Source organism: Kogia breviceps, chromosome 7 (assembly GCF_026419965.1).
Source record: "Kogia breviceps isolate mKogBre1 chromosome 7, mKogBre1 haplotype 1, whole genome shotgun sequence".
NCBI lineage: Eukaryota > Metazoa > Chordata > Mammalia > Artiodactyla > Physeteridae > Kogia > Kogia breviceps.
In genome coordinates, this window is record NC_081316.1 from 56,789,961 (window position 1) to 56,804,481 (window position 14,521).

Below are 14,521 nucleotides of genomic sequence, written 5' to 3' on the forward strand. Positions count from 1 at the left end.
TAAGGAGAGCAAGTGATACTGCCCTCTAGTTTCCTCCCTGATCCTTTCAGATCAAGGAGAAGGGCCATGGCAGAGGTACATGGAAGTTAGGGAGATGCTAGCTGGTAGGATTATGGGTTGCTGATTGGGACCTTTGGAATAAAGAATAATAGAAAAATCCTTAGTTAAGTTTGGTCAGGTGCACCTTGACCAAAGTGACAGGCAAAATAAATATGATTTAAACAGTAGATGGGGAGAAAAACCCTGATGTGAGGAGGTCAGAGCAGGGAGTGACCTCACAGATCATCTGTCTGCATGAGAAAATTGAAGCACCATGACCTACCCAGGGTTACCCAGTCTGCTAAACCACAGAATTAAGACTACAGTACAGGTCTTCTGACTCTAATGCCAGTGTTCTCTCTAGCAGAGCACTCTGAAGAAGTGGTTCGTGCTGTTCTCTCTGCCTTGATAGGCTCGTCTCTTTCCTACTCATTCTGATGAACACCTGCCAATTAACACATTCAGTTCATACCATCTCCTCTATGAAGCCTTTTTTGACAACCTCCAGGTGCATCACCTATCCCTTCCTTTGTGTCATCTCTGCAGCTTCTATAATCCCAGGCATCTACCACAGCAGTCATATCACTTTGTCGCATGTTTTCATTCAACTCCCTCTGCTAGAATGAGTTCTTTGAGGGCAGAAGCCATATCTCATTCATCCCTGTATCTCCAGGGCTTATCACCATACCTAGCACATGGTAGGTTCTAAATAAGTGTTAGATTATGTTTTAATTCACGTATTCGGTATTTAAATTAGAAATTACCAATGCATGTGCATAAAAATTTGCCGAGATGGAAAGATAAATTCAAGTCATATATCATAGGAAAAGACCATAGTTATTAGGAGAGGCCTAATACTTACTTGAAGTTGGAGAAGAATTCAATGACAGTGCAATTTTGGGCGTTCTCGCATGACCTGGTTCTAAAGATTCTTCTGAAGACATACTATGAACAAGGCATGGCACCAGAAGTTACAGGCGTACAAAAAAATGAGTAAAATAAAGTGTGTATCCTTATGAGGATGGGATATAAGGGATGCATTTAGAGCAGCCTTAGGAAACTGAGTGCCAGTAGCAGAGAAACGTGATGGTCAAATTGGGAAAGAGAATATTAAAAAGAAAACACAAGAGCGAGTGGACAAAAGATTGGGAGAAAATCCAGTTGCAGTTATATTCTGAGTGAAAGCCACACTGACCTGATTTGGGAGAGGCAACAAAGACAATTCCTGTCCATAAGGGAGTATGTCTTAGATGGGTTCATGAAAGAAGTCTTTGTGTTAAAAAAGGTTTTTGGTGGATTTTGTAGTAGAAAGCAAGTTTGTTTGCTTCTTAAGTGATATTTTGTACTACTGGAGAAATTAGCAAGCATTCAACATTTGAGCAAATAAATCTTGTGGCCGTTGCAGATTGCTAATCCAGAACTCAATAGAATAGCTGTCACTATTGGATACCTACTATGTGTAAGGCAGTGAAGGCATGCAGTCTCATTTATTCTTCCCAACAATTTCATGAAGTGAATTGTGTGCTATTACAGCTAAAATTTCTATTTTTTATTTTTACTTATTTAACATCTTTATTGGAGTATAATTGCTTTGCAATGTTGTGTTAGTTTCTGCTGTATAACAAAGTGAATCAGCTATATGTAAATATATACCCCCATATCCCCTCCCTCTTGTTCCCACCCTCCCTATCCCACCCCTCTAGCTGGCCACAAAGCACTGAGCTGATCTCCCTGTGCTATGCAGCTGCTTCCCACTAGCTATCTAACGTACATTTGGTAGTGTATGTATGTCAATGCTACTCTCTCACTTCATCCCAGCTTACCCTTACCCTTCCCCTTGTCCTCAAGTCCATTCTCTACATCTGTGTCTTTATTCCTGTCCTGCCCCTAGGTTCATCAGAACCATTTTTTTTTTTTAGATTCCATATAAATGTGTTAGCATATGGTATATGTTTTTCTCTTTCTGACCAACTTCACTCTATATGACAGACTCTAGGTCCATCCAACTCACTACAAAAAACTCAATTTCGTTTCTTTTTATGGCTGAGTAACATTCCATTGTATATATGTGCCACATCTTCTTTATCCATTCATCTGTCAATGGACACCTAGGTTGCTTCCATGTCCTGGCTATTGTAAATAGAGCTTCAGTGAACATTGTGGTACATGACTCTTTTTGAGTTATGGTTTTCTCAGGGTATATGCCCAGTAGTGGGATTGCTGGGTCGTATGGTAGTTCTATTTTTAGTTTTTAGTTTCTTTTTTTTTTTTAAATACAGGGTTGCTCTGGGAGAGTTGTTTTTATAAATTTTATTTATTTATTTATTTGTGGCTGTGTTGGGTCTTCATTTCTGTGCGAGGGCTTTCTCTAGTTGTGGCAAGCGGGGGCCACTCTTCATCGCTGTGCATGGGCCTCTCACTATCGCGGCCTCTCTTGTTGCAGAGCACAGGCTCCAGACGCGCAGGTTCAGTAATTGTGGCTCACGGGCCCAGTTGCTCCGTGGCATGTGGGATCTTCCAGACCAGGGCTCGAACCCATGTCCCCTGAATTGGCAGACAGATTCTCAACCACTGTGCCACCAGGGAAGCCCCTATTTTTAGTTTTTTTAAGGAACCTGCATACTGTTCTCCATAGTGGCTGTTTCAATTTACATTCCCACCAACGGTGCAAGAGGGTTCTTTTTTCTCCACACCCTCTCCAGCATTTATTTTTTGTAGATTTTTTGATAATGGCCATTCTGACCAGTGTGAGGTGATACCTCATTGTGGTTTTGATTTGCATTTCTCTAATGATTAATGACATTGAGCATCCTTTCATGTGTTTGTTGACAATCTGCATATCTTCTTTGGAGAAATGTCTATTTAAGTCTTCTGTGCATTTTTGCATTGGGTTGTTAGATTCTTGATATTGAGCTGCATGAGCTGCTTATATATTTTGGAGATTAATCCTTTGTCAGTTGCTTTGTTTGCAAATATTTTCTCCCATTCTGACGGCAGTCTTTCCGTCTTGTTTATGGTTTGTTTGCTGTGCAAAAGCTTTTAAGTTTCATTAGGTCCCATTTGTTTATTTTTGTTTTTATTTGCATTCCTCTAGGAGGTGGGTCAAAAAGGATCTTGCTGTAATTTATGTCAAACAGTGTTCTGCCTATATTTTCCTCTAAGAGTTTTATAGTGTCTGATTTTACATTTAGATCTTTAATCCATTTTGAGTTTATTTTTGTGTATGGTGTTAGCAATTGTTCTAATTTCATTCTTTTATATGCATCTGTCCAGTTTTCCCAGCACCACTTATTGAAAAGGCTGTCTTTTCTCCACTGTATATCCTTCCCTCCTTTATCAAACATAAGGTGACCATATGTGCGTGGGTTTATCTCTGGGCTTTCTATCCTGTTCCATTGATCTATATTTCCGTTTTTGTGCCAGTAGCATACTGTCTTGATTACTGTAGCTTTGTAGTATAGTCTGCAGTCAGTGAGCCAGATGTCACCAACTCTGTTTTTCTTTCTCAAGATTCCTTTGGCTATTCGGGGTCTTTTGTGTTTCCATACAAATTGTGAAATATTTTGTTATAGTTCTGTGAAAAATGCCATTGGTAGTTTGATAGGGATTGCATTGAATCTGTAGATTGCTCTGGGTAGTAGAGTCATTTTCACAATGTTGATTCTTCCAGTCCAAGAACATGGTATATCTCTCCATCTGTTTGTATCATCTTTAATTCCTTTCATCAGTGTCTTATAGTTTTCTGCATTCAGGTCTTTTGTTTCCTTAGGTAGGTTTATTCCTAGGTATTTTATTCTTTTTCTTGCAATGGTAAATGAGAGTGTTTCCTTAATTTCACTTTCATATTTTTCATCAGTAGTGTATAGGAATGCAGGAGATATCTGTGCATTAATTTTGTATCCTGCTACTTTACCAAATTCATTGATTACCTCTAGTAGTTTTCTGGTACCATCTTTAGGATACTCTATGTATAGTATCATGCCATCTGCAAACAATGACAGTTTTACTGCTTTTTTCCCAATTTGGATTCCTTTTATTTCTTTTTCTTCTCTGATTGCTGTGGCTAAAAATTCCAAAACTATGTTGACTAATAGTGGTGAGAGTGGGCAAGTTTGTCTTGTTCCTGATTTTAGAGGAAATGACTTCAGTTTTTCACCATTGAGAACAATGTTGGCCTTGGGTTTGTCATATGTGGCCTTTATTATGTTGAGGTAAGTTCCCTCAGTGCCTACTTTCTGGAGTGTTTTTATCATAAATGGGTACTGAATTTTGTCGAAAGCTTTTTCTGCATCTATTGAGATGATTATATGATTTTTATCCTTCATTTTGTTAATATGGTATATCACCTTGATTGATTTGCATATATTGAAGAATCCTTGCATTCCTGGGATAAACCCCACTTGATCATGGTGTATGATCCTTTTAATGTGCTGTTGGATTCTGTTTGCTAGTATTTTGTTGAGGATTTTTGCATTTATGTTCATCAGTAATATTGGCCTGTAGTTTTCTTTTTTGTGACATCTTTGGTTTTGGTATCAGGGTGATGGTGGTCTCATAGAATGAGTTTTGGAGTGTTCCTCCCTCTGCTATATTTGGGAAGAGTTTGAGAAGGATAGATGTTAGCTCTTCTCTAAATCTATGAAGCCATCTGGTCCTGGGCTTTTGTTTGTTGGAAGATTTTTCATCACAGTTTCAATTTCACTGCTTGTGACTGGTCTGTTTATATTTTCTATTTCTTCCTGGTTCAGTCTCAGAAGGTGGTGGTTTTCTAAGAATTTGTCCGTTTCTTCCAGGTTGTCCATTTTATTGGCATAAAGTTGCTTGTAGTAATCTCTCATGATCCTTTATATTTCTGCAGTGTCAGTTGTTTCTTCTCGTTTTTCATTTCTAATTCTGTTCGTTTGAGTGTTCTCCCTTTTTTTCTTGATGAGTCTGGCTAGTGGTTTATCAATTTTGTTTATATCTCTAAGAACCAGCTTTTAGTTTTATTGATATTTGCTGTGGTTTCCTTCATTTCTTTTTCATTTATTTCTGATATGATCTTTATGATTTCTTTCGTTCTGCTAACTTTGGGATTTTTTTGCTCTTCTTTTGCTAATTGCTTTAGGTGTAAGTTTAGGTTGTTTATTTGAGATGTTTCTTCTTCTTAAGGTAGGATTGTATTGCTATAAACTTCCCTCTTAGAACTGCTTTTGCTGCATCCCATAGGTTTTGGGTCATCGTGTTTTCATTGTCATTTATTTCTAGCTATTTTTTGATTTCCTCTTTGATTTCTTCAGTGATCTCTTGGTTACTTAGTAGTGTACTGTTTAACCTCCATGTGTTTGTGTTTTTTACAGTTTTTTCCTGTAATTGATATTGAGTCTCATAGCACTGTGGTCAGAAAAGATACTTGATACAATTTCAATTTTCTTAAATTTACCAAGGCTTGATTTGTGACCCAAGATATGATCTATCCTGAAGAGTGTTCCCTGAGCACTTGAGAAGAAAGTGTATCCTGCTGTTTTTGAATGGAATGTCCTATAAATATCAATTAAGTCCATCTTGAATAATGTGCCATTTAAAGCTTGTGTTTCCTTATTTATTTTCATTTTGGATGATCTGTCCATTGGTGAAAGTGAAGTTTTAAAGTCCCCTACTATTCTTGTGTTACTGTCAATTTCCCCTTTTATGTCTGTTAGCATTTGCCTTATGTATTAAAGTGCTCCTATGTTGGGTGCATAAATATTTATGATATTTGTATCTTCTTCTTGGATTGATCCCTTGATCATTATGTAGTCCTTCTTTGTCTCTTGTAATAGTCTTTATTTTAAAGTCTATTTTATCTGATATGAGAATTGCTACTCCAGCTTTCTTTTGATTTCCATTTGCATCTAATATCTTCTTCCATCCCCTCACTTTCAGTATGTATGTGTTCCTAGGTCTGAGGTGGGTCTCTTGTAGACAGCGTATTTATGGGTCTTGTTCCTGTGTCCATTAAGCCAGTGTATGTCTTTTGGTTGGAGCGTTTAATCCATTTACATTTAAGGTAATTATCAATATGTATGTTCCTATTACCATTTTCTTAATTGTTTTGGGTTTGTTTTTTTAGGTCTTTTCCTTCTCTTGTGTTTCTTGCCTAGGGAAGTTCCTTTAGCATTTGTTGTAAAGCTGGTTTGGTGGTGCTGAATTCTTTTAACTTTTGCTTGTCTGTAAAGGTTTTAATTTCTCTGTCAAATCTGAATGAGATCCTTGCTGGGTAGAGTCATCTTGGTTTTAGGCTTTTCCCTTTCATCACTTTAAATATGTCCTGCCACTCCCTTCTAGTTTTCAGAGCTTCTGCTGAAAGATCAGCTGTTAACCTTATGGGGATTCCCTTATATGTTATTTGTTGCTTTTCCCTTGCTGCTTTTAATATTTTTTCTTTGTATTTAAATTTTGATAATTTGATTAATATGTGTCTTGCCATGTTTCTCCTTGGATTTATCCGGTGTGGGACTCTCTGCACTTCCTGGACTTGACTATTTCCTTTCCCATGTTAGGGAAGTTTTCAACTATAATATCTTCAAATATTGTCTCAGACCCTTTCTTTTTCTTTTCTTCTTCTGGGACATCTATAATTCTAAAGCTGGTGCATTTAATATCATCCCAGAAGTCTCTGAGACTGTCCTCAATTCTTTTCATTCTTTTTTCTTTATTCTGCTCTGCAGTAGTTATTTCCACTATTTTTTCTTCCAGGTCACTTATCTGTTCTTCTGCCTCAGTTATTCTGCTACTGATTCCTTCTAGAGAATTTTAAATTTCATTTATTGTGTTGTTCATTTTCTGTTTGCTCTTTAGTTCTTCTAGGTCCCTATTAAACGTTTTTTGTATTTTCTCTGTTCTATTTCCAAGATTTTACATCAGCTTTACTGTCCTTACTCTGAATTCTTTTTCAGGTAGACTGCCTATTTCCTCTTCATTTGTTTGGTCTGGTGGGTTTTTACCTTGCTCCTTCATCTGCTGCATATTTCTCTGTCTTCTCCTTTTGCTTAACTTACTGTGTTTGGGGTCTCCTTTTCACAGGCTGCAGGTTCATAGTTCCTGTTGTTTTTGGTGTCTGCCCGCAGTGGGTAAGGTTGGTTCAGTGGCTTTTGTAGGCTTCCTGATGGAGGGGACTGGTGCCTGTGTTCTGTGTTCTTGTCTTTCTGGTGGGCAGGGCTGAGTCTGGTGGTGTGTTTTGGGGTGTCTGGGAACTTATGATTTTAGGCAGCCTCTCTGCTAATGTGTGGGGTTGTGTTCCTGTCTTTCTAGTTGTTTGGCGTGGTGCGTCCAGCAATGGAGCTTTCTGACCATTGGGGGAGCTGGGTCTTAGCACTGAGACGGAGATTTCTGGGAGAGCTTTTGCTGATTGATATTATGTGGGGCTGGGAGTTCTCTGGTGTTCCAGTGTCCTGAACTCGGCTTTCCCACCTCAGAGGCACAGGCCTGACACCCAGCTGGAGCACCAAGACCCTGTCAGCCCCATGGCTCAGAAGAAAAGGGGGAAAAAAGAAAAAAAAAACCTGATAAATAAAATAAATAAAAAATGAATATTTAAAAATTTTTTAATTAGTAAAATAAAAATTTTTAAGTATTAATAAAAAGAAAAAAACAGAAGAGAACAACCAAACCAATAAAGAAATCCACCAATGATAACAAGCGCTAAAAACTATACTATGATAAACATAAAAATCAGAAACAATCAGGCACAGACAATAAACCCCAAATCTGCAGTTGCTCCCAAAGTCCACCGCCTCAATTTTGGGTTGATTTGTTGTCTGTTCAGGTATTCCACAGATGCAGGGTGTATCAAGTTGATTGTGGGGATTTAATCCGCTGCTCCTGAGGCTGCTGGGAGAAACTTCCCTTTCTCTTCTTTGTTTGCACAGCTAATGGGGTTCAGATTTGGTTTTGGCCCCGCCTGTGCATGTAGGTCGCCCTCAGGCATCTGTTCATGTGCAGACAGGACAGTATTAAAGCAGTGGCTGATTAGGGGGCTTTTGCTCATTCAGGCCGGGGGCAAGGAGGGGTATGGTAGTTATAATTGGAATGCAGGATGAGCCTGCTGCGGCAGAGGCCAGTGTGAGGTTGCAACAGCCTGAGGTGTGCCATGTGTTCTCCCGGGGAAGTTGTCCCTTGATCACGGGACCCTGGCAATGGTGGCTGCACAGGTCCCCTTTGGGGTATAGATAGTGACCTGTGCTTGAACAGAGGGTTCTTGGTGGCTGCAGCAGCAGCGTTAGCGTTTCATGCCCATCTGTGGGCATGCTGATAGACTCAGCTCACACCCATTTCTGGAGCTCATTTAAGCAGTGCTCTGTCTTCTGTGGGCAGACAGGGAAGGCATCCCCTCTCCTTGCACACCCCGAAACAATGGTCTCTTGCTTCTTAGGCAGGTCCAGACTTTTTCCTGGCCTCCCTCCTGGCTAGCTGTGGTGCACTAGCCCCCTTCAGGCTGTGTTCATGCAGCCAACCCCAGTCCTCTCCCTGGGGTCTGACTCCAAACCTGGAGCCTCAGCTCCCATCCCCTGCCCAACCCAGCAGGTGAGCAGGCAAGCCTCTCAGGCTGTTGAGTGTTGGTCAGCACTGATCCTCTGTGCTGTGGGAATCTCACCGCTTTGCCCTCTGCACCCCTGTTGCTGCGCTCTCCTCTGTAGCTCTGAAGCTTCCCCTGCACCAACATCCTGTCTCTGCCAGTGAAGGGGCTTCCTAGTCTGTGAAAACTTTTCCTCCTTCACAGCTCCCTCCCAGATGTGCAGGTCCCATCCATATTCTTTTGTCTCTGTTTTTTTCTTTTGCCCTACCCAGGTACGTGGGGGTTTTTCTAGCCTTTGGGGGAGTCTGAGGTCTTCTGCAAGCGTTCAGTAGGTGTTCTGTAGGAGTTGTTCCACATGTAGTTGTATTTTTGATGTATTTGTGGGGAGGAAGGGGATCTCCACGTCTTACTCCTCTGCCATCTTGAAGGTGCGCCCCCCCATTTTTTATTTTAAGACAGTTGTCGCAGATATCTTTAAATATTGTTCACGTTCATCAATCTGCTTTATATGCTAAAACCATAAGATTCAGAGATAAGTCTTATTTACTATATTATAATCACTTATAATAAAGGGCAGAATTAGTACATTTTCTGTCATATTCCATACTACTAAGGAATCAAATATATATATATATATATATATATATATATATATATAACAAATAGTAAATAGATCTGTACAGATCTTGCATGTGGCAACAGTGGGGCTGTGGCTCGAGTCCACTTGTATATTTTGTGTATTGGATATCACACTTCTGTGAGGTTTTAATATATTTGTGTTTGGTACCTCTTTAAGGACTGCATGTTTCTTGAGGATAGGGTTAATGTCGTAAAATCTTTATTTTCTCACTACCTGTCACATCACTTGGCACACCATTCATGCTCAATACTTGTTCATTGGGTGGAATTGTGTTTAGTCCTAAGAAACCAATACTTTGATATTCATGTTTTAGCATTTGTTTTAATCTGTGATATCGGAATGTATAAAAATTCATTCATCTTACATTTTAGTATGCTGTTAGTTTTAGTGAAATTACAAATATGGAAAAGAACAAAAAAAATCAAAGAAATCATTACTTAAGATTCCAATTAAAGAGCATTAAAACATGGACTAGTTCACATGTGTTACTCATGAAAAACCCCTTTTCAAGAGATAAAAGTATATCTCAAATCAAATTATATTATCACCCAGGCAGGTGGTACTATAGCGCTGAAGAAAAAAAAAAAATCAGTGAAATTAACCTAAAGACTGTCAGAGAGAGAGAAAAATATATGAAAAGTATTCAAAGTTTATGAAATTAGAACTTTAAATACCAAGTTTGAATTTGAGTAAGTTATGCTCTTGTCTTAACTTCTGTATGAGGCCAGGAAGGCTACATGCCCAGAACTATGCAGGACAATGTGTGGCATCAATTTGATTTTCTAGTCACCATAGAAACCTACCAACTGTCATTACATAACCATTAGGTTCAGAAAAATCAAGTATCTGAAGAAAAACATATTTCAAAACTGGGAAATTCCATCTACTTAAGTGACCCTCCATGTCTAAAATACTGCCAGTCCTCTCACTTTTCCAGGTGGACGGGAGACTGTCAGTGATGGTCAGAGCCAGATCTGAAATAATGAGAGCCCTCTCCATGCCGTTGTACAGGCTCCAAACTATCAGGATCATAAAACATTACCAGGGTGCTTAAATATCACAGGAAGTATTACTGCTCAAGAAAAAAAAAATATATATATATATAATTGGCAGTATTTTTCAGGAAGAGAATCTTCTGTGAATTAAAAGGCATATATTGTCAAACTAATTGGGAGCAGAGTGAGGCCACTGAGAAAAGTTCAGACAATAGACTGTAAACTACGCCCGCCCAGCAGATGATGGGAACCGTTCACAACAGTTTTTCTTGGTTTTTCTGAATAAGAATACACGAAATTATGGCTAGGAGGGAATTACTGTTCATGACTTTTGTCTCCTTACCACTCAATAAGCAACCATTCTTCTAAGCAAATGTGAACAAAAAATATTTAGACTGTTGAATTGATGTACTCCTCTGAAAAGTTAACTAAATTTTCACAAATGTCACAGCGTACTCTTATATACCTCTGTTTAGAATGGAGGTATAGTTCTTTCTATTTCATTCTTTCCCCCAAGGTCTTTGCCAAGGGACCTTGTAGGATTTCTTATCTTAGAGGTCCTTAGGCAGAACATAGATCATGCTCTTCTAGTGATGAAACATAAACACTAGAACCTCTTAAATGTCTTTCCTAAATTCCCACTCTGGCTCTTATTATTCCATGTTTTAAATGCTCCTCAATTAAAGGTTGAAATATTGCTTCACCTGTGCTAAAATCCTTTCACTTCTTTATAATTTGACTAAATCCTGTTGTAGTCATGGAATATTTTCTTTTAAAGGTGAGATTACAATCCCAACCTGGATGTCATCTTCCCCTCTTACAAAGAGATCCTGGATACTACTGAATTAGGCAAATGACATAATTTTCTTGGGTTGAAAACTAAAGACCCATGGAGTAAATGTAAGCCATCAGTGGTTCACCTAGCTGACTGGGGAACTTCTGAATACAAATTAGGTTGTGTATAAATAATGCTTCTAGGATCTAAAAGTCAACATATATGATCATACAAATGTTCAGGAAAGATTTCGGTAGACCCCAGCTATGCAATGTGTCACTAAAATATTCTTGTCTTTTAAGCACTTCCTAACAGAATTTTCACCTCTGATATTTATTATCAGAGGCTTGTTTTCTTCCCTTTGAAGTTGTCTTTTTCTGTGCAGTTTGCAACATTTTAATAACGTGAAGGGCTCCACTCTAGAGAAGCACTGAAGCAAAAAAGAGCTTCATGGAGCCATACTGTGAGAATTAAAACACATCACATTAACCTAGCCTTCCCTCTCTGTCTTCTCTCTGTCAACTAAAAAAAGTTATGAATAAAAAGGATTAATATGGAAACACACATATACAGGGAGTTTCGAGTTTCCTTTTGTTCTTTTACACGTGAAGAACAAAAATATATCTATAAAGTTGCTAAAGCTTAGTTCTAACATCATCAAGTTCTCTCTGAGTCACTAAGTTGCTGAAGCCCAGAAAATCAAATTTGGTTTAGGGCTGTTTGATAATGTAGTTACACAGTAAAATGTGATTCCCCAATTAGCTCATGTAATTAGAAAATCAAAAACGTGCTCTAAGTGGCTGGTGGACACACGTAAGTAAAGTCTATTGTCATTCTTTATATTTGCTGATGATAGTTTTATGCCTTCAATTATTGATACCATATACAAATTCCTTATGGAAGAGAACCCACAAGCGTCTGTGTTTATAAGTCAGATAAATAATTTAATTACTTAGTTCATTCATTCATTCATTCACTGTTTTTCCCCTTCATCATTTCTTTTTTGCCAGCCTCTATTCGGTAACGGGGCTATCTGATCCTTGCCTTCCATAGAGCTCTCAATATGCAAGAACTATATTTAAATTCTTCTAAAGAAGGGACAGTAAACTGAAGTTAGAAAATTACAAAAATTATGGCTTGAAAATTAGATTTTTCTGGCTGATGTCTAAATGTTAATGATGTTGCCAAGACATATATAAGAAAAAAGAAACCACCTATTCAAGAATTTTCTTGCTCAGAGGTTTTGGCTGGCTGAGAAGGGCTCTGCGATAGATAAAAGTAGGAATTGAATATTTGTTAGATTATTTTAAAGTAGCTCTTCATATATTCTATATTCATGTCTGTTGAAATCTAAGTCATACATTATATGTTGCCTGGCTATATTTAAAATGTTTCTCTCTGTAAGTTTAAATAAATTTAAGGGTTGGTTGGATGGTGAAAATGCTTTCTCACTAGGAATTTCAAACATGTCCTGGTTTGTTCTTTTCTCATTGCTACTGAAGTCATGGTTACATGGTCCAGGGCTTCCCAACAAATATAACAAGAGGATAATGGGGATAAATTATCTGAGCTTGAACCAATAAAGAAAAGGAATTTCTTATGCCTAATGACATGGTCATTCTTAATGCTGTTTTACAGCCAGAAATGTCATATGGTTGTGCTGTCCTTGCCACTGATTTCTTAAGGTTATATTTTAGTGTCCATTCATGGGAAATTTTAAAGATATTAGGAAATTTTTTCCCCTTGTAACAGTAACATTGCCCCTAGTTGGTTTATTCTTTGTAAACTCACAGTGCACATTTTGTATTGTTTCCTCTCCCCCAAACATCACAAAATTCTAAGGGATGCAATAAGCGTTTTTTTCTAGAGTCTCACTCATATTTTAGAATAGCTTGGATTATATTTCATTTGGATGAAAACATACAATCACAAACATCAATAAAGTGTGGTTTATTCATAGCCAGGATGAAATTTAACCCCCTAATGTAATTTAAAATGCAGCTCTCTCCTCCTCAAAATATATTTAATCTTTCTCTCTATTTTATTCCTATTTACAGGTCAATGGGACAGAAATTGAATATGAGTTTGAAGAAATTACACTGGAGAGGGTAAGTAAAAAACCCAATAATCCAAAACCCTAATCTTGCATTCCACATTCTGCATCCTAATGGGCTGTCTTGTGAAAATGTGCAATTGTGTCTTATACCCTGGAAATTTCTACCAGCCCTCACAATGAGAATATTAATGAAATGCTTGCAGTGGAGGGCATGGAGACAAGCAGACCAAATCACCAGAATGTTCAGTATGTAAACTACATTGCCAGAATTTGGAGAAATGGATAAGAAAGACAAATATTCAGTGAGCTTGTATGATACTCTTTTCCGGTTGTTTTCATTATAAATGTTTTTCTATACATTTTAAGATATATTATAAAATATTTTCATTTATGTGATATTAATACTATCTTCATAACTACCATTACCATGCATTTTTTAGTTTAAAAAAACAAGTGATGAATTTTAAAACCTCCCCCATAGAGAAAAACATAGCAACCCTGCAGAGCTCTGCCAGTGTGTTGTTAAGACCTTGGCATGGGTTTGACAAATTAGGGAAATTCTGTGTACCATAACCCTAATATATAAAGATATTTTACAGAAGAACAAAAGAAAAGCCAAAGACCACCTAGAAAAAAAAATGACTGAATGGTATTAACAGGACATTCATCAAAAAAGAAAAGGCCAATAACATCCAAAAACCTGCTCAACCTTATTATTAAACAAAGAAAACAATGGTACTAAACAGTTTTTGTCAACCCCATTGGCAAAACATTTAAAAGAAAGGTTAATGTTCACTACCATTGAGTGGGCCTGGAAATTGGAGTAGCCATGAAAGAGCAGTTTAGAAACATGGATCAAAAGCTTTAAAATGGACACTTTTTGACCCAGGAGTTATACTTATAGAAATATACAAGTCTACAAAGAATGTTCATATTGGTATTGTTTATAATAGTGAAGACTGAAAAAGCCGAGTATTTAATAATACATTATTATATTATTTAATTACAAGGATAGGAGGTCCAACCAGACTCTATTATTAAATTAAAAATCAAGTTTAAAAATGACGTTTAAATGTAATCCAATAAACACAAATAAAGCTATATATGAATAATACACATTCACAAATATTTACATAAAGCCTGGAAGGATATACACCAAAATGTTAAAAGTGGTTAACTCTTCTTAAGGATCTTTGGGTAGTTTTTAGTTACTTCTTTTTGTTTATATTTATTTCCTACACTTTCCATAATAAACATGTAATACACATATATTAAAAAATAAAAATGTAAGTATTTTTCCTAAGCTATCATTCAAGCATGAACTCAGACTCTAGATCTACATTTACATGTATTTTCCCTTTTCAGTTTACTGATAATTCACTTTCCTGAGTCAGGGAATTTCTCACTTCCAGCCTAATTTTTATTGTGAGTGGCTTTAAAAGGAAATTTACATTAAAAGTTAAGAGTTTGACAGATGGGT

The 14,521-nt window shown here is 37.4% G+C and overlaps 1 protein-coding gene across 39 annotated transcripts in view; it reads left to right on the plus strand.

Moving 5' to 3' along the window:
- Positions 1-14,521, plus strand: part of DLG2 (discs large MAGUK scaffold protein 2) — a 2,077,851-nt gene that overhangs the window by 1,381,487 nt on the left and 681,843 nt on the right. For all 39 annotated transcript variants that reach the window (XM_067038359.1, XM_067038349.1, XM_067038350.1 and 36 more), the window contains one exon: positions 13,043-13,093. In XM_067038359.1, coding sequence (XP_066894460.1) covers positions 13,043-13,093 — 51 coding nt within the window. The remainder of the gene's footprint in view (positions 1-13,042; positions 13,094-14,521) is intronic.